Source organism: Lissotriton helveticus, chromosome 7 (assembly GCF_964261635.1).
Source record: "Lissotriton helveticus chromosome 7, aLisHel1.1, whole genome shotgun sequence".
Lineage (NCBI taxonomy): Eukaryota > Metazoa > Chordata > Amphibia > Caudata > Salamandridae > Lissotriton > Lissotriton helveticus.
This window is the reverse complement of record NC_136068.1, coordinates 1,508,762,081-1,508,780,556: the sequence shown is the minus strand read 5'-3', so window position 1 is coordinate 1,508,780,556 and position 18,476 is coordinate 1,508,762,081. Positions and strand designations below refer to the sequence as shown.

The window sequence follows — 18,476 nt, the reverse complement described above, 5'->3', positions numbered from 1 at the left end:
CACATACACTCAGTCTCCCATACAAATACTTGGGCAACCAATCAATAACCCATATAGTTACTCATATAGCTACTGAACAACACATGCAGCAGTTTTCAGAACAACAGACATAATGATGCACAAATTAAGACAGTTTAGTCACTAACCCATGCACTCAGTGAGACACATTTAATCACTCACTCATACAGTCAGTCATGCACCTACTAAATCCTTCATCCAGACACTTATACATTCACTCAAGACATATTTTAACTTTACAGAAAAATACAGTCACTGGATGTTGTCATCAGTGATGTCATCAGTGATGTCATTTGAGATGTCATCAGTGATGTCATCAGTGATGTCATTTGAGATGTCATCAGTGATGTCATCAGTGATGTCACTGACCATGTCATGAATGATGTAATATGTGACATGATCAGCAGTGGATTGCAGGTGCGCGATATATAGTTAGTACAACTAACTATATATGGAATTTCAATGGTTTTGTGTGAGTAAAATAAGGTTTTTTAAATGCTAATTCCTAACTATATATGGTCTATAACCTATGGTTTTTTCAGTGAATTTTCAAGGTTTTGTAAATGCTAATTCCTAACTATATATGGTCTATAACCTATGGTTTTTTCAGTGAATATATATATATTTAACTCCTTCCTGCTTCTCCAGGCACGGCATGCAGGACACAAAGACCGCCACACAGCTTATCCAGTACACAGGTCAATTTATTATCCCATTGAATCTCCCTCTGGCATCATATATATATATATATATATATATATATATATATATATATATATATATATATATATATATATATATATATATATATATATATATATGTATATATATATATATACGGGCAGAAATAACAAGAAAAATAAAAGGTTGAAATGAAAAAGGAGATCATAGAGGGTACACATCATTTACATGACAAACAATTCTTCCCAATGTCTTTTTTAAAAAGAGTAATGGTCCTCTTACCTGATTTAGGGTAAGTTATTATGAACACATCGTCATCCAGTACTTGAAAGTGGTTTTCAACAAAGTTCATGTCTTTCTCTGAATAGATTCCTGCAAAGAAGTCAATCCCTTTGTATTTGAAATATTCAGCCGACATGGTAATTCTGACAAGGAATAAATACCACAGAAGACAATTTCACTCTATTCAAATTCCTTCAAAACTATTTTAGCCCTGGAAGTAAAAGAAAAGTGAACAGCAGTTAACAGCATCAAAAAAAGAATGTTAGATAGTCTAAACCCATAATGCTTTATTATGGGTCTATCAGAAAAGAACATTTACTTCCTAGGGAATGCCATCTTCATAAAATATTTTCTAATTTCTATTGTTTTGGATCTTTCTGTATTTTCATGGGCATAGGAAACATGGTGACTTGAGCATGAACGTAATCTAATCTTCACCTGTTTACCGAAAGAATGCACAGATGTGAAAACACCTGCAAACCGACTGTTGTAAACTGATCTCTTTGACAAAGTTCACTGCCTGATAATTTAGATGTTGAAAACTTCGGAAAACATAAAGTATCTTTAAATTAAAAGAATTTGAGAAGAACTACAATTTCCCTTCAGCATTCTTGCTAACTTGCAAAGAAGTGAATTTCAGTGTGTTGAGATAATCACTCCTCATGGACAGATCATGTTTGGGTTGTGGGTTTATGAGAACCTATCTTTTAATTTGCATCATTTATGCACCAAAGAATGCATCTCAATAACTGGTCATTTCCAAAAGTTAAATTTTTTAGGGGATGCCATTTAAAAAAAAAAAGAAAACTAAGGAAACTAAAACACCACTCCAGAAAATCATCCTCCACCCCTTATTAGCATCACTATCTGCTGCTTTCCATAACGAATTGCTGCTCTACCAAATAGGCATTCTAATGGATTGGATCATCTCCTCCATTTTTACATAGGTAGGCAGAATAGGACAAGCTCAGCCAAGGTGTGAAGCAGAGTGCATAAAGACTGCTGTGGATCTCAGTAATATTGGACGAGGGCTACTTAATGCCTTCTTTTCATCACACAAATGTATTGATCATCTTTAAGACTGTGAGCACTGCTGACCTTCTAAAACTTTTATGGTTTATAGCCATTCACATTATAACTCACCTATTGTGACATGTTTATCCGTTTATGGTGAAAAAGGCTTTGGCATCAGTAAGGATTATGTTTGTGGACTTTTCTTAGCTGAAGTTTCCATGAACCTTTACATTTTTCATTAATCTAGCTGGCAGCTACAGAACAGGCTCCACAACCAAATGATTCATATTATAAATGCAAAATCTCAACCAATAATTGGGTTGACCTAGGTTCCTACACAGATCTTGATTAATCTGGAACATTTCTTGTATGTCCATATTTTATTATGAGAGTTGAGCTACTTATATTAGGATCTGTTTATTTGTCAAATAGCACATATAGAGCAGAGCCCTGTACCCCAGAGACTTCTGCAGAAGAAACGTATATCATCATGACTTTGACTGTTTACATGAACAAAACAAGGAAAAATGGAGAGCAATCCAAATGAAAAACAAAGTAACCATAACCCCTGAACCCACCCCCCAATCGCACTAACGTCCACTCTAGAGCAACACATTAAAAGCAAAAGCATCGTCTGTGAAAAGCATGATCTGTCATTACACAAGAGACTATGTCCTGTATCAACAAAATAAAGAGTTAAACTGGGTCGAGGGGCCCCTCCATCGAATCAGGCTCCAACTCCAATCCTACGTAGTCTGCCATTCGCTTCTAGATTTTAAAATGTTTAAGCGGGCATCCTCTTGCCCTGAAGATGAGACTCTCCAAGCCTATGCAGAAGTCCAGACCGTTCTTCAATGCGGACACTGAGTGCGCCACTGGTGCCTTCCATGCCCTGGCAATATCTTTTTTAGCCAGAGGGAACCCCAGCAGCATAAGATGGCGTTTGTATATGTTGCCCCCAATCCCGTCCATAACGTGTAGGAGTACCAGATGTGGCGATCAGTGAAGGTCTCAAACCAACACTTCCGAGAGGCAGGCCATTACTCCCCTCCATAAATGCGCCAATGCAGAGCAGTCACAGAATAAATGCAGCAGGGTACCCTCCTCCCGCTCACATCTGAGACACACAGGGGAAGCCACCAAACCTGCCCTCCACAGCCTAACCCTGGTGAAGTATACCCAATGAAGGTACTTGAACTGGATAAGGCAAAGACTTACGGCTATGGCTCGGGGAGGCCAGGGCCTCTGTCCAGTCCTCCTCTTCCAGCGGGCCCAAATCACCCTCCCAGGCTTCTCTGAGTTTCTGCATGGTGGGGGAGCTATGAGTAACCAGGGATTGGTAAATTGTTTTAGATCTTGTGGTCTTGGAGATCTCCCATGAACACCTCCACCTCAATCGGGATGAACTCGGCTAATGACTCTAAGCCCTCCAAACTAAGGGAAATAGCGTGCCTGAACTGAAGATGTCTATAGAATTGGGTTTTCACCATACAGAAATCCATCTGTAGATCTTGAAAGGACTTCAGGACCAGCCCCAGCATTACGTCACCCAGAGTAGAGATACCAATACTATCCCAGCCACGAAACCCAGGTAAAGTAGCCAATTGAGGCAGTCGCCCATTGTGCCAGAGGGGAGTCTCCCATGTCAACCTATTCCACCAGTCCATCCTCTGTAGAGCCTGCCATCAGATTTGGAATACAACCTTTGTGACAGACGGGAAGGAGTTGCGCAGTGGTGCAGAGATTAGTATAGTGTGTAAAGAGAGAACCCCATGCACCTCCGTTTGACAGTATAAGCGAGGTCGGCCCTATCCCCATACCACCATTCATTTAGGACTAGCAGGTGTGAGGCCATGTAGTACGATAAAATATCAGAGGTCGCCAGCCCCCCACAGTATGTAGATTGAAAACAAGTCCGTAGTGCAACTCTTGCCACTCCACCAGCCCACAGAAACTGTTCCATGTCCGCGTTGACCTGTCGAAACCATCTGGGAGGGATCGAATATGGGTGATTTTGCACATGGTAAAGTAAGCGGGGGAGTGAGACCATCTTAATAAGGGCCGATCAACCATATATAGACATTGGCATATGGGACCAGGTCTTAAGATCCACCCGTACACGGTCCCATATTGGAGCCAGATTTCTATCCCAAGATGTGGTAGGCGAGTCTGATGAAAACACTACCAAATATTTCATCCCCCCAGAAACTACCTGAATGGCGGATGCCCTGGAGCCAAGACCCGCCACATACCTGAGAACCCAGAGAGTAGACTTTTGAGGATTCATGTATAAGCCAAAGGACTCCTCGAAAATCTGCATGATGGGAAGCAGCCTCGGTCCCGTCCTGTCTAAATTGGTGAGGGAGAATAGCACATTGTCAGCGTACAGATCAATATGATCCGACAGTCTGTCTGCCCATTCAAAGCCTGTGACTTGAGCATCGATCCCCACCCTTGCGGCCGAGGGTTTCACAGCTAACGCGAACAAGTATAGAAACAAGGGGCAACCCTGCCTGGTGCCCCATTCACTAAATAAAACGTGGAGGAGATAGAGCCTGCTACACGCACTGATGTCATGCTGCTGGTTTGTGTAGAGCAATGTCAGGCAAGACAGGAAGTGAGGTCCAATACTCAGCTTACGTAAGAGTGCAAACAGATATACCCAACTAAGGGAGTCAAATACCCTATTCATATCTGCCAGTAACAACACTACTCATTCCCCCAAACCCTGAATGGCTGCAAGAGCAACATGTGTTTGACGAATGTTGTGATGAGTCGCCTGCTGAGGCATAAAACTGGCCTGGTTGGGATGGACAAGGGAAGTAATATGAGACCAAAGGCGGTTGGCCAAAGCCTTAGCCAGAATCTTGTCCTCCATGTTCAGGAGAGAGAATTTCCCCCCTGTGAGCGGAAGATCCAGCTCCCCACTCCCCTCGTCGGATAAAGCCTTAGGCGGGAGGTCATCCAAGAAACGGCCTATCACATCTGCATGCAAACACTCTCTGGGGGCATCTAAGTCTGCATAATATGTAGCAAAACTTTCCGCGATTGTAGAGGAATCCGTGAGGAACACCCCATCTGGACCTACTACACCAGGGAGGGCCTGGGGGTACAGCATCCCCTGACACAGCATGTGGAGCAGCTTACTGGATTTATCTCCCCACTGGTAAATCCTGCTATGGGTTGCTAACCAAGACTGGTGGGCCTCCTCCAGCAGAAGGTCTGCATTGGCCCTGTTACGCCAGCAGCAATTGTCGACGGACCTGCCTGTCCCTGCCTTCCCTACTGAGGCTCTCCAGAGCGATAATCTTAGCCCCAGATTGTACAAGGGACTCCCTACGCGCTCTGTGGGCTGCCGCACAGAATGAAATGTCCACACCATGTATTGTGAGATTTATTGCTTCCCATAGAGGTTCAGCCCCATCCACTGAGTCTATGTTAAGTGTCACATATTGATCAATAGCACCCTCCATATGCTCCCTGTAGTCATCTTTCTGTAAGTTCCAGGCCGAAAGGTGCCATCGAAAAGGCTGTCGCGCCTAGCCACCGGCGAATGGTCTGATAGTCCCCGTGGAAGGATACCACCCTGCCTTCAGCCACTTGGGGGACAAATAAATAATCAAGGCGGGAATAAGAATCGTGAATCACCGGGAGATATGTGTATCCCTGCGCTGTCCAGTGCAGTCGGCACCAAGGGTCCAACCAATCAAGCCCCATCACCAAAGAGTGCAGTTTGATGGGTTGTCGGACATCTGTAAAACCCCGGGCCTCCAGCGGTCTCTGGCCAGATCAATCACGTCATTCCAATCCCCCCACTATGGACAGGCTATCTGGTATATCTGCCCACCTGGTCATAAGTCTCTCTACCATACCCCAGGAGAGTGGCGGGGGGCAAAGACACACCCCTGTACCATAGTTTCTTCACCCACAGTACCCTGGAGGAACAGATATCCGCCCTGAGTATCCCCCCCATGTCTTGACATGCGTGTAGGGAACCCAGTGATTAATCAAGATCACAACCCCCCAAGACCCCCTTACAAACCCCGCATGGAATACCTGGGTGTAGCCACAGCGTTGAAAGCATAGTGCCTTAGTCCCCATGGGGTGTGTTTCTTGTAGGATGAGAATGTCTGCATGGGCCCGTTTTGCCTGCTTGAGTATTGCCCCACGTTTGATTTCGTCCAGTGCCCCCTGACATTCCAGATTACTATCCGAAGGGTCCCGGAGCAATCCCATTGGCTACCTCATGGAGCTGCCTTGTGAGGCCCTGATGCATATCATTGATGCATGAAAAAGTGTATGATATATGCAAGGTGGCTCTAAACTAGTGTAGGTCAGTGCGATCAGAGGACAAAAACCACAACCCCCCCATACCTCAAGAACACTGAAGTACCTGTCGCGGCGGGTGTGGCCAGCAGACCCCTACAGGAGGTCCAACCCTGCACCCACCAATGGATCTCCAACTTACAGCCCATTGTCAACTGGCACTCACCCTGTCAGATAAGGTCCAACAGCGATACCGGCCCTCATCTGTGCTTCTCTGGTCAAGGGGAAGACGTCAAAGACCCATGGGACTACGGCCACCTCCATCACTTAGGCTTCTGATCTGTGCAGCTGAGAGGCCAACCCAGCATGGGAAGAAGCACTGCATGACTGAGATCAACGTTTGGACCTGGAGCATCCATTCCCTTTTGACTTCAACTTGGGCAACTTTGAAGGGCGCCTTGCTGGACGAAGAATCCGACTCCCTATGGGGCGGCATGTGAGAATGAAGCAGCACCTTCTCACCTGTCCATAGAAAGACCTCCTCGGGTGAATCAAAGAAGTGGGTGCAGGACTGGTACACCACCCGCAGCTTGGCTGGATACAACAAAGCACAGGGAAGCTTGAGATCCTGAAGACAAACTTTGGCTGCCATGAATGATTGCCTCCATTGCAGGATCAGTTTAGTATAGTCTAGAAATATCAGAATGCAGGCATTATCAAATAGCAACGGTTCCTTGGCCCTAGCCTGTTTCAGGATAACGTCACAATCATGATAGTTTAGCAGTTTTGCGATGACAGGCCTCTGGCAGGCCCCAGACGGAGGCTTCTGCATCAGGGCCCTATGGGCGCGTTCCACCACAAAACATGGGGACAGTGACTCCAGGGGATGCCAGCTATCCAGCCACTAGGTAAGGAACCGCTCCATTTCTCCCCCCACAAACCCCTCCGGGAAACCAACAAAGCAAAGATTGTTGCCCCCGGCCTTTCCCTCGGTATCCTCCATTCATGATGTCAGTCCACATTGGGTAGTCTCCAGCGAGGCCACTCGCTTCTGCAAGGTGACGACCACGTCTTCTACCCCAGAAATTCTCATCTCAGCCTCCGTGAGATGCGCCAGAGCACTGCACAGGTCATGCCGTAGCAGCATGATATCAGAGCCGACCACTTCAATTTTAGCGTCCAGAGCGTCTCTAGATTGCTTGATGGCAGCCATGAGGGTGGCATTGTCCAGCACGTCTCCATGACCCCCCTGGCACCTTTGCAGAGGCCCCAGGGCCTGTACATTTGTCAAGTGTACTCTGTTTGGCCGAACCTCTTCCTGCTTTGTCTCTCATCATAGCTGTTGTCAAGCCTCCCGGCACCCAGGATATCCTCTCACCAGCACACGGTGCAGATCCGCCAGGAGACAGCGGGCCCCCCAATAGAGGAAAGGGAGGGAGTAAGCACGCTATTCTAGGTCAGGGACCCACTTCACAGCTGCAGTCAAAGGATTATTTGAGCCGGATGAAAGCAGCAGGAATATGAAGTCATGGCCCAAGTGGCCGACCTGACCGCCAATCACAGGACCATCAATAATGGGGAAGGGAAGGGGCCAGGGAGCCAACACAGCTGAAGCAACAATCGCCGGTAGTGTACACCAATGGGGCGGTATCATGCCTCGCTGGGGCCCGCAGCACTGACCCTCTGGACCGCCTCGTAGCCTCGGATGCCGCTGTTGCTGCCGCTGCCAACCGGTACTCTGGGGGGGTTTCACAGGCTCTGCCTAGCTCCCTCAACGGCCCACACCCAGCACTCCAATGTCACTGCAGCAGCCAAGGTTCACAGCCAGTATATCTGCATTGGACTCGCGCAGCCGGATAGGCCACCGACACAAGTATACCACACAATTGGGGAAAGAGGCAGCAGAGGGCCACCCACCAGGCACCGGAGATCAGAAAGGGCTCCAATCACCGCTCTGGTCCATCACAAATATCCCCTTAGTAAGCTCATGCAGCCAGATAGGCCGCCAATGTGAGCACACTGTGCAGTGGGGGGAGAGTAGGCGGAGGGTCTCCCACCGGGCATCGGAGCTCAAAGATGGCCGCAATCACCACCCCAGCCCGGGATCCAAACAGCGTCCACCGAGCCCTCAGCATGGCCGCGCTCCCTACAGCTCCACCTGCGCCCCGATATGGTCACCGACAGTCAGCCTCCTCCGTGGGGAAAAGGAGACGTACGGTTGCCGAGGGCAGATGTTCAAACTTGGAGGCCCCCTCCGCTCTGAGATCCCCTCACTGCGAGGGTATACCGCAGGCTCTCTGTCGTTGGCTCTGCTTCCCAATGGGGACCTCAGGCACGGCCTGATCCGTCCCTCCGGTCGCATTGCCAGGCTATGATACTCTGCTGTCCACAGGCTGAGCCCCAGACTGCTGCCGTCTCGCTTCTCATGTCAGCGATCCAGGTGTAAAACGGGGGTTATAGTACAGCCCCGGCTCACGCTTCACTCGGGACACGGTCTGAGCATAAAAGCAGACCGGAGAAGCGGGATAATTTAAGGATATTAGTCAAGGCTGGACGGAGCTCGCCTAACACACGTCTGCCATCATGGCTTGCTAGACCACGCCCTCTAACATCTGGTTTTTAACATTATATTTTTGTATAAAATCTTTTTCTTTTCTGTTTTGTAATTTGAAGCTCTTTTAAAGCTCTTTTCTAAAGGAATGAAATGTGTTGGCTGTTCTCTTCTCCATACTTTCTTGGATGAAATAATTCAATAAAAATGTGTTTGCATACAACTCATGCTGGAAGAGCATTCTTATATGATCAATTGGCCTGTGACTCTTTGCAATTATTACACATAGAAGGTATTCTGTTTTTGTACCCCTCTAGTGTTTTTTGCTTACTAATCGTTGGGCTGAGAACAACCAGTTATGGGAGGTAGGTACAAGAACACAAGGATACTGAAGACACTTGTTTGGAGATATCCCATGTGTTGTGAATTACTTCAACTAACAGTAAGCCTCTTAACTATTTATTTTTCCACACCTCAGTTTTTACCTCTGCTAATTTCCGAAGCCTGAGTGTCCCTGCCTGTGCTTTTATTTCCTTGTCCCTTTTCAAATACAACAGAAATAAGCAAATATTTTGCATGTAAATAAAAGTGCTTTTTCATTGGCAAGTTTGTACGTGTGATTGTTGAGCAGGTGAATGCACATATTTGGCAATTCAAAAATCATTGTCTGGCACAATCAAATTAGGCAATTAAAGAGCAGATAATACAAAATACAGCACATCAATTAGATTTCATTTTTTTAAAGCAATACTACACTCATACAGAGTTAAAAACACATACAAAGCAAGTAATACAATTATATGAAAATACTTTTTCTGATTCAAATCGCTCTCCAAATGTGAGTGGTAGCACTAAAACATAAAGTAGGATGCTCCAAGGTCCACAGAAAACATAGCGCAACATTGTAATCCCTAATGCTATGCGCAGCAAAGATCGGTTTCAGAATATATTTCCTAGAACCATCATGGAAGCGACAAAAAATTATAAAATGCAGTAGCGGCTCCTGGAGGGAGTGCCACGCGGCAGTGAGGCAGGGCAGGGGAGGGGCAAGGCAGGGGGTAGTAAACCACGGAATACGGCTGAACGGAGGTAAGTACATACATAAATAAACAAAATGAATTACAATGCGCACGCTGCATTGCATTGTAATTTGTTTCGTTCATTTATTTATGTACTTACCTCTGTTCGGCAATATTACGCAGTTACTACCTCCATCCTGACCCTCCCCTGCCTCACCGCCCCGCAACATTTCCTCCAGGAGCCGCTACTGATAAAATGTGGATTGATCTGTTTCGAAATACCATCACAAGGCCATGCTACTGTGTCCCTCTGCCACTGGATCATAATAGGGAAGGTAACAAGATGTACTTTACCAAAAAGCAACCTTGTTAAAAATGAAGCAATGTCGGGTATTGGTCAACAGGGACAGGTACATTTGAAAGCCCTCTGCGAAGGCATTCAACAAGAATGTAACAACAGTAGGTTTTGTGGCCTCGACAAGGGCTCTGTTTTCAAACCTAAGACCTAAAAAAGAGATCTTCACCTCAATCTTATGAAAAGCAGGGAACCAAACAATGATTTGACATATCATTAATATAGGAAAGCTGTGGGATAATAAGTTGATTGCAATGCTTTACCAATGAACAAGGAATTTGATAATTCTTCCTATATTTCATCTGAAAAAAGTCCAATCCTGGATAAAACAACAGGTAACATCTATCTTTCCTAAATATAACAGTCACCTATACAAATATTCATAAACAAAGAAATGGACTATGTAGTCGACGTTTCGGTCTTCGATTGTGTTAATCCATTAGACCTTCTTCAGGACACCACAGTGTGCATTTAGGAGTGACCCTTTGAAATGTGGTCCAGTCGTGACCTTGGATGTTTTGAAAGCGGTCAAATAACTCTCATTAGTAGTCCTGGTGTTTATCTGATTTCGATCGTCCACAGGACTACATTTGAACGTTTTTCTTGTTGGGTGATCAATCGTCCTCTTTTCTTTCCCTTAGTGCACTTCGAGGCTAGCACTTACGTGACACAGAGAGACTCCTACGTATCACGCCGAATGATTGTTTTTCCAAATTGGAAGCATTAAGGAAGAATAAAAATAAGAATAAGAATGAGGCCAGGGACAGCCCGGTCTGACTCTCCTTTTAATTTTGAACGATTGAAAACACTCCCCATTGAAGCCATATTGGACTTTAGCAGATAGATTCTCATACAACTGTTATAAAAAAAACAGTATGCTCAGGGGCCCCAAGTGAAAGTAATGTGCACCACAAAACTGAATAGTTGACCAGATCAGATGCACTGATGAAGTCAGCAAAGGACAAGTAAAGAGAACCTAGCTTAGTGTTTGTGTATTTCCAGATGAACAGGTCTGAATATACACACTGCTTCACTGTCCCTTGTCCTCCCTTGAACCTATAATGGGCCACCAAAAGAAAAGAGTTATCGGTGGCCCACAGCTCTAACCTCCCCAGAAGAACCCCACCCAACAATTTCGCAGAGGAGTTCATAAGGGAGATGGAGCACTTTGGGTCAGATCTTTCTCCCTTGTTGAAAATGGGCACCATGATGGAATCAGCCCACTTGGAAGGTATTATACCTTCAGCCGCCGCATTAAGCACTTGGGTCTAAATGGGGCCCCATACTTTGCTCATATCTCTAAAAGCATCAGCCAGCACCTCCTCGGGCCTAGGAGCTGTGCCCCTGAAATGTATGACATTGCAATGCATACATTCACAACGCAGTATTTTACATTGTGTATATTATAAAGCAAGTCGTTACAACGGCTTGTGCTGGAGGGCGCTTGACTGAGTAATAGTATGATTTACTATTCCAACTCCAGCCTACGTAACAGTAGGGAAGGTGTTGGAATAGTAAATCATACTATTCCTTAGCTTAGAGCACCATCCAGCGCAATTTGTTGTAACAACCGTGTTATACCGGTCGTTCTCCGTGTCCCCGGCACTACTTTTCAGAGTTAAGTGGACCTCTCCAAGATGAATACAAGAGGCCTACTATTAGTTTTATTGATACTTTGTCTTATAGATTTCGATTGGCCATACTCCGAATCATTACTGTAGGTGGGTCAACGTTGTTTGTAAAATGGTCAACCCATGCTTGGAGAGGGACAAACGATTTTTATTGCAGGAGCGAAACCATTTTGTAGAAAAAGGGGTCATAATCATGCTGAAAAACAAGTTAATATCCTTGGTCTTTGCTTCCTGAGCCAAATTCAACCAAGCCTCTTCCCTAAGCACCTTTTTTCCTGGAGGCTACATTATATTGTTTCCTTATTTGCTTGATAACAGAATAGTCCATCGGATAACTATGCAAAGCAAACCGCAGCATCTTAGATGCCTGTATGCACGAATGATAAAACCAACCGTGTCTTTTGGAGGTCCTTGATCTCAGGGGATGTATCAACAAGCTATTAAATGCCCTAGTCAAATGTGTGAATCAATCCAACATGGTCCACTCAGTGCCAGTGCTTAATTTGTAAAATATGAAGTGCAGGTGCTTACAGTCTTTAACAAGGCCACACCCACTTCCCCAGCTCCACCCACTCACTCCAGTGGCCCCACACACTTCCCTTTATTGGCTCCACCCACATCCACAAGCCTCACCACATCAGAGTCACCTCCTCCCTTATTGAGTTCCACAGGAAGATGAAGAGCTGTGTCTTCACGAAAGCACTCAGGCACCTCACACCTACACACCTGCCCAAATCCCTGAATACCCTGCTGGGTCATTAGTGCGCTATACAAATCAATATAACATAATATCACATATTGGAAGCCTATGACAAAACTTAAAAGCGAGCTCAAATTAGAGAAAGGTCATTTGAGGACTTGAGGCAGCTTTGCAAACAAAAGAAAATGTGCTTGCACTGTGCTGTTTAAAAGAAACAAAAGAATGAAGGAAGGAATACATTAAAGAAGGCAGTAACAAATGCAGGCAGGAAGAGGAGCACTGGAGTAAGGAACCAAATAAGAAATGGATGAAAGAAGGAGTAAATAAGAAAAGAATGTTAAAGGAAGAAATGAAGGGATGGATGGAGAAACACACCATGTATGTTTGTAAAGCACATATTCACTAGAGGGGGCCTTGACACCAAATTAAAAAATTTGTTATCCAGCACAATTGAACTAATGTTATCTAAAGATGAAAGCCTGAGTGGCCACACCAAGATTTAAATGTATGACCCTGAGATAGAACATAGATTCCTGAATTAGATATAAACATATGTGCAAGAAGGAAAAAAGCAAAAGGTAGAGTGAGGGAGAAGGAGAGGTCTAAAGGCAAAGATAGATGCAGTAGACAATGTGAAGAGAAATGTGGAAAGCAGAGATTGGAATTGCTAGATTGGAGTGGAACGTGATGAGAAGTAAAAGTGAAAAGAGGAGAAAGGCAAGGGAAGAAAAGCGTACAGTAGGGAGCATGTGAGAGTAGAGTGGAAGAGAAAGATGGAAAGGTGAACAATGAAAAGCATTTAATAAGGTGAGGTGGTGATTAAGTGGAAAACGCAGATGTAGGGCAGAAAGTGAAGTAAGATTGGAGAGAAGTGAAGGAGGGAGGTGTGAAGGGGTGGAAGAAAAGCAGATACTGAGATAGAGAAAGCAAAGAGTACACTTCTGCGTTATTATATATACAGTCATTAATTATGTAAAGGTGACAGGAGTCTATCATTCTTGGCCTGTCTCATCAAGGCACAGCAGTGTTATCCAAGACACATAATAGCGATTCTTTAACTGTGTTAAGTTTTATGCCATAAAAAGATGTTTTGTTATGTCACAATAGGTATTCCTGATAAAACATAATAAAGGGTCAGTTATACCATTGGGATTATGCCTTGAAGGATAACCACACTCTCGTGCTTCACACAAATAGTTCTATTACATGATCAGATTTTTAAAGGAGGTCAGACATTCAACTCCATTCAGACAGGCTTCCACACATACTTTTTAACTAATAAAGCACAAAATTCAGCTGAGTCTGCGCCTGTGCTATATTATGATTGTAATTTATGATCAGCGAGTAGCAAAAGGATGTCTTTGACAAAAAACAGAAACCCACTGAGCTATCCACATACATATAGTTCTGTCATATGCATGGTACATGTTCTACATTACCCCCGTGCTACTGTCAAAACTTCAACTAGACAAAACCTCTGATCTCTCTCCAACAGGGATATAAGGCTGGAAGTATGCTGCAGGGCTTTACGGGACATGGGTCTTTGGAGGTGATGAGAAGGTGTGGGGCGATAGATCTCAACAGGCTTGTGGGGGTGGGGGGAGGTACAGAGCGCCCAACACAGCCTAGCCCCTCTGATAGCACGTTTTGAATCAATGCTATTTTTATCCAGGTCAAAGCTGAGAAATTCCCTGTGCATCCTCTCTCTGGTTAAGGGGTAATGGGGAACCCGTCCTGGTTCAAGTGGCCAAGACTAAGAAGGGCTTCGCGGTCTCACGTGAGAACTCAATGTATGGATACTCAGGCCCCAGTGCATGCTTTAATACAAAGCGATGGTGGGGAGAGGTGCTCTGAGAGTGAGGGAGGGAGCCAAGGGGTACTGTAACATGAGTGAGTGAGTGTATTTGCAGGGAAGGGCATTGTGATGCAGAAGGGAAGGGGACTGTAAGCAGAGGGGCACTGAGATACAGGTGAGAAAGGCACTGTGGAGAGAGGGGCACTGGGATAGTGGGAGAAGGCCATTGTGGAGAGGGGCACTGTCGGAGGTTGCGGTGGGGCACAGTCACAGTGGCAGGGATGGGGGGTGTTCTTCAAGGTGCTTGTGGCTGCAACAGTGTCCATTGCAGAAGGGAGAAGATGGGTGTGATGTAGACGAGATGGTACTGGGACAGGTAGGAGTGTGGTACTAATACACTTACAGGCAGGAAGAAATGTTTTCACTTTCGGGCCACCTTCAGCTGCTTCCCGTATTTTGTTACTACGCTGCAAGGCCTTGTATGGGCTCCTGAGGCAGGCAGCTACTGGGCAGTTTCCTGCGGGTGCCACTGTGCAGGAATTTATTGATGGTGTCCCACGGCCAAGCTCTATTCTGTCACCTGTAGGATAACAGTTGTGTGTAAAATAATGCACAAACAACTCACCTAACCTTGCAGCTTTGGCTACACTGGAAAGCGCAGACTGCTGGGTAGCGCAGATGAAATTATGCTCCCAGTTCATCGTTCGTGCAGTTTATATTGCGCATGACACAACACACCTGCCCTTCCCCCAACTTGAAGACCAGGCACTGGTGCACGCCAAACCAAGCACACTAGCAGCATGCACCAAATCTGAACGTACAGCTGCACAAGCCTCGCTCAAGGCTGGGGCTTTTTAGTGGTGCAAAAGGGGGTGGTGATGGACAGAGCATCTGAACCAATCAAACAGTCACACCCAGTCAAAAGATCTGGGTTTAATCCATCACCGTTCTTTAGCCCACTCTGCCACCCCAGTTCAGACATGGCTATATGCAAATCAGTCTGACCCTGTGCCTCATGGGAACATTCCAGCCCGAACTGCCAAGCCATTCCTTCCCTGGACCGGAAACAAGCTTCCGAGGACCGGTTTCTGGCATTACAGCCGTCTTCAGCCCGGCTTGCTTGAATCCAGTGGCAAAGTGAGCAAGGGACTCACGTCTGAGTATACCCTGCCACACTTATGGCAGCCAAAAGCGGTGCAAAAGGGGGTGGTGATGGACGGAGCATTTAAAAAGACCAGGATTGAAGAGATATGAGCTAGATGCTAAAGTAGGCCCAAACCATAGCCAGAGTGTGAAATCCAAGATGGCTGCGCCCGTCGCGACTGCGTGGGTAGGTTCGCGCGATATTTAGCGCGATCACGCACTTTTGTAGTGAGAACGAGAAGATGAGTTCCCGAACATGTCTTGCACAACCCGAACACGTTACTTGTGACCCGGAACAGGAAATAAGGGAACGCAAGCGGGCGGGACAAACCTCTTGGGTAACTTAGCGCGCTAGCCATCCCGAGCATGCAGGCAGCGCCCCGAACACGCGCACCGCGCTCCCAAAGACGAAAAACGGAGCATCTGAACCAATCAAACACTCACACCCAGTCAAAAGATCTGGGTTTAATCCATCACCGTTCTTTAGCCCACTCTGCCACCCCAGTTCAGACATGGCTAATGCAAATCAGTCTGACTCTGTGCCTCGTGGGAACAGTCCAGGCCGAACTGCCAAGTCATGCCTTCCCTGGACCGGAAACAAGCTTCCGAGGACCGGTTTCTGGCATTACAGCCGTCTTCAGCCCGGCTTGCTTGAATCCAGTGGCAAAGTGAGCAAGGGGCTCACGTCTGAGCATACCCTGCCACACTTATGGCGGCCAAAAGCGGTGCAAAAGGGGGTGGTGATGGACGGAGCATCTGAACCAATCAAACACTCACACCCAGTCAAAAGATCTGGGTTTAATCCATCTCCGTTCTTTAGCCCACTCTGCCACCCCAGTTCAGACATGGCTATATGCAAATCAGTCTGACCCTGTGCCTCATGGGAACAGTCCAGCCCGAACTGCCAAGCCATGCCTTCCCTGGACCGGAAACAAGCTTCCGAGGACCGGTTTCTGGCATTACAGCCGTCTTCAGCCCAGCTTGCTTGAATCCAGTGGCAAAGTGAGCAAGGGACTCACGTCTGAGCATACCCTGCCACACTTATGGCGGTCAAAAGCAGCGCAAAAGGGGTGGTGATGGACAGAGCATCTGAACCAATCAAACACTCACACCCAGTCAAAAGATCTGGGTTTAATCCATCACCGTTCTTTAGCCCACTCTGCCACCCCAGTTCAGACATGGCTATATGTAAATCAGTCTGACCCTGTGCCTCATGAGAACAGTCCAGCCCGAACTGCCAAGCCATGCCTTCCCTGGACTGGAAACAAGCTTCCGAGGACCGGTTTCTGGCATTACAGCCGTCTTCAGCCCGGCTTGCTTGAATCCAGTGGCAAAGTGAGCAAGGGACTCACGTCTGAGCATACCCTGCCACACTTATGGCGGCCAAAAGCAGTGCAAAAGGGGGTGGTAATGGACGGAGCATCTGAACCAATCAAACACTCACACCCAGTCAAAAGATCTGGGTTTAATCCATCACCGTTCTTTAGCCCACTCTACAACCCCAGTTCAGACATGGCTATATGCAAATCAGTCTGACCCTGTGCTCATGGGAACAGTCCAGCCCGAACTGCCAAGCCATGCCTTCCCTGGACCGGAAACAATTTTCCGAGGACCGGTTCCTGGCATTACAGCCGTCTTCAGCCCGGCTTGCTTGAATCCAGTGGCAAAGTGAGCAAGGGACTCACGTCTGAGCATACCCTGCCACACTAATGGCGGCCAAAAGCGATGCAAAAGGGGGTGGGGATGGACGGAGCATCTGAACCAATCAAACACTCACACCCAGTCAAAAGATCTGGGTTTAATTCATCACCGTTCTTTAGCCCACTCTGCCACCCCAGTTCAGACATGGCTAATGCAAATCAGTCTGACCCTGTGCCTCATGGGAACAGTCCAGCCCGAACTGCCAAGCCATGCCTTCCCTGGACCGGAAACAAGCTTCCGAGGACCGGTTTCTGGCATTACAGCCGTCTTCAGCCCGGCTTGCTTGAATCCAGTGGCAAAGTGAGCAAGGGACTCACGTCTGAGCATACCCTGCCACACTTATGGCGGCCAAAAGCGGTGCAAAAGGGGGTGGTGATGGACGGAGCATCTGAACCAATCAAACACTCACACCCAGTCAAAAGATCTGGGTTTAATCCATCACCGTTCTTTAGCCCACTCTGCCACCCCAGGTCAGACATGGCTATACGCAAATCAGTCTGACCTTGTGCCTCATGGGAACAGTCCAGCCCGAACTGCCAAGCCATGCCTTCCCTGGACCGGAAACAAGCTTCCGAGGACCGGTTTCCGGCATTACAGCCGTCTTCAGCCCGGCTTGCTTGAATCCAGTGGCAAAGTGAGCAAGGGACTCACGTCTGAGCATACCCTGCCACACTAATGGCGGCCAAAAGCGGTGCAAAAGGGGGTGGTGATGGACGGAGCATCTGAACCAATCAAACACTCACACCCAGTCAAAAGATCTGGGTTTGATCCCTTACCGTTCTTTAGCCCACTCTGCCACCCCAGTTCAGACATGGCTTTATGCAAATCAGTCTGACCCTGTGCCTCATGGGAACAATCCAGCCCGAACTGCCAAGCCATGCCTTCCCTGGACCGGAAACAAGCTTCCGAGGACCGGTTTCTGGCACTTTTGTGTAAGTTAAACATTTTCTTTTTCAAGAACAATAGGGCATAATTACAATAAAATGTAAGAGAGTGGAGCTATGCCAAATTAGGCATCGCTGCACTCCTTCATTTCCAGAACACAGGGATGCCACATATTTACAAGAATGCACACCTGTGTTTTCTTTCCACTGGGGATAAAATTAGCTGCCTAGCGACAACGCTGGCACCCTCAAACAGTAGTGCAAGGGTGCCTGTGTAGCAGGGAATGATTGTTTATGTGAAGGAAGGTGTCCTTTCTGCACATAAACAATCCATAATGGCAATTTCTTATTTCTATGTGAGCTGCAGAATTCAACACACCTGGGAGTAACAAATCATAATTATCAAATGATTGTTTATTTGCAGGAGGGACACCTC

The 18,476-nt window shown here is 46.6% G+C and overlaps 1 protein-coding gene across 1 annotated transcript in view; it reads right to left on the bottom strand.

Annotated features, from left to right (window-relative positions):
• LOC144767508 (sulfotransferase 2B1-like) overlaps window positions 1-18,476 on the bottom strand; it is a 465,586-nt gene that overhangs the window by 430,215 nt on the left and 16,895 nt on the right. The window contains exon 2 of the mRNA XM_078650925.1: window positions 982-1,192. Coding sequence (XP_078507051.1) covers window positions 982-1,117 — 136 coding nt within the window. The 5' untranslated portion in view covers window positions 1,118-1,192. The remainder of the gene's footprint in view (window positions 1-981; window positions 1,193-18,476) is intronic.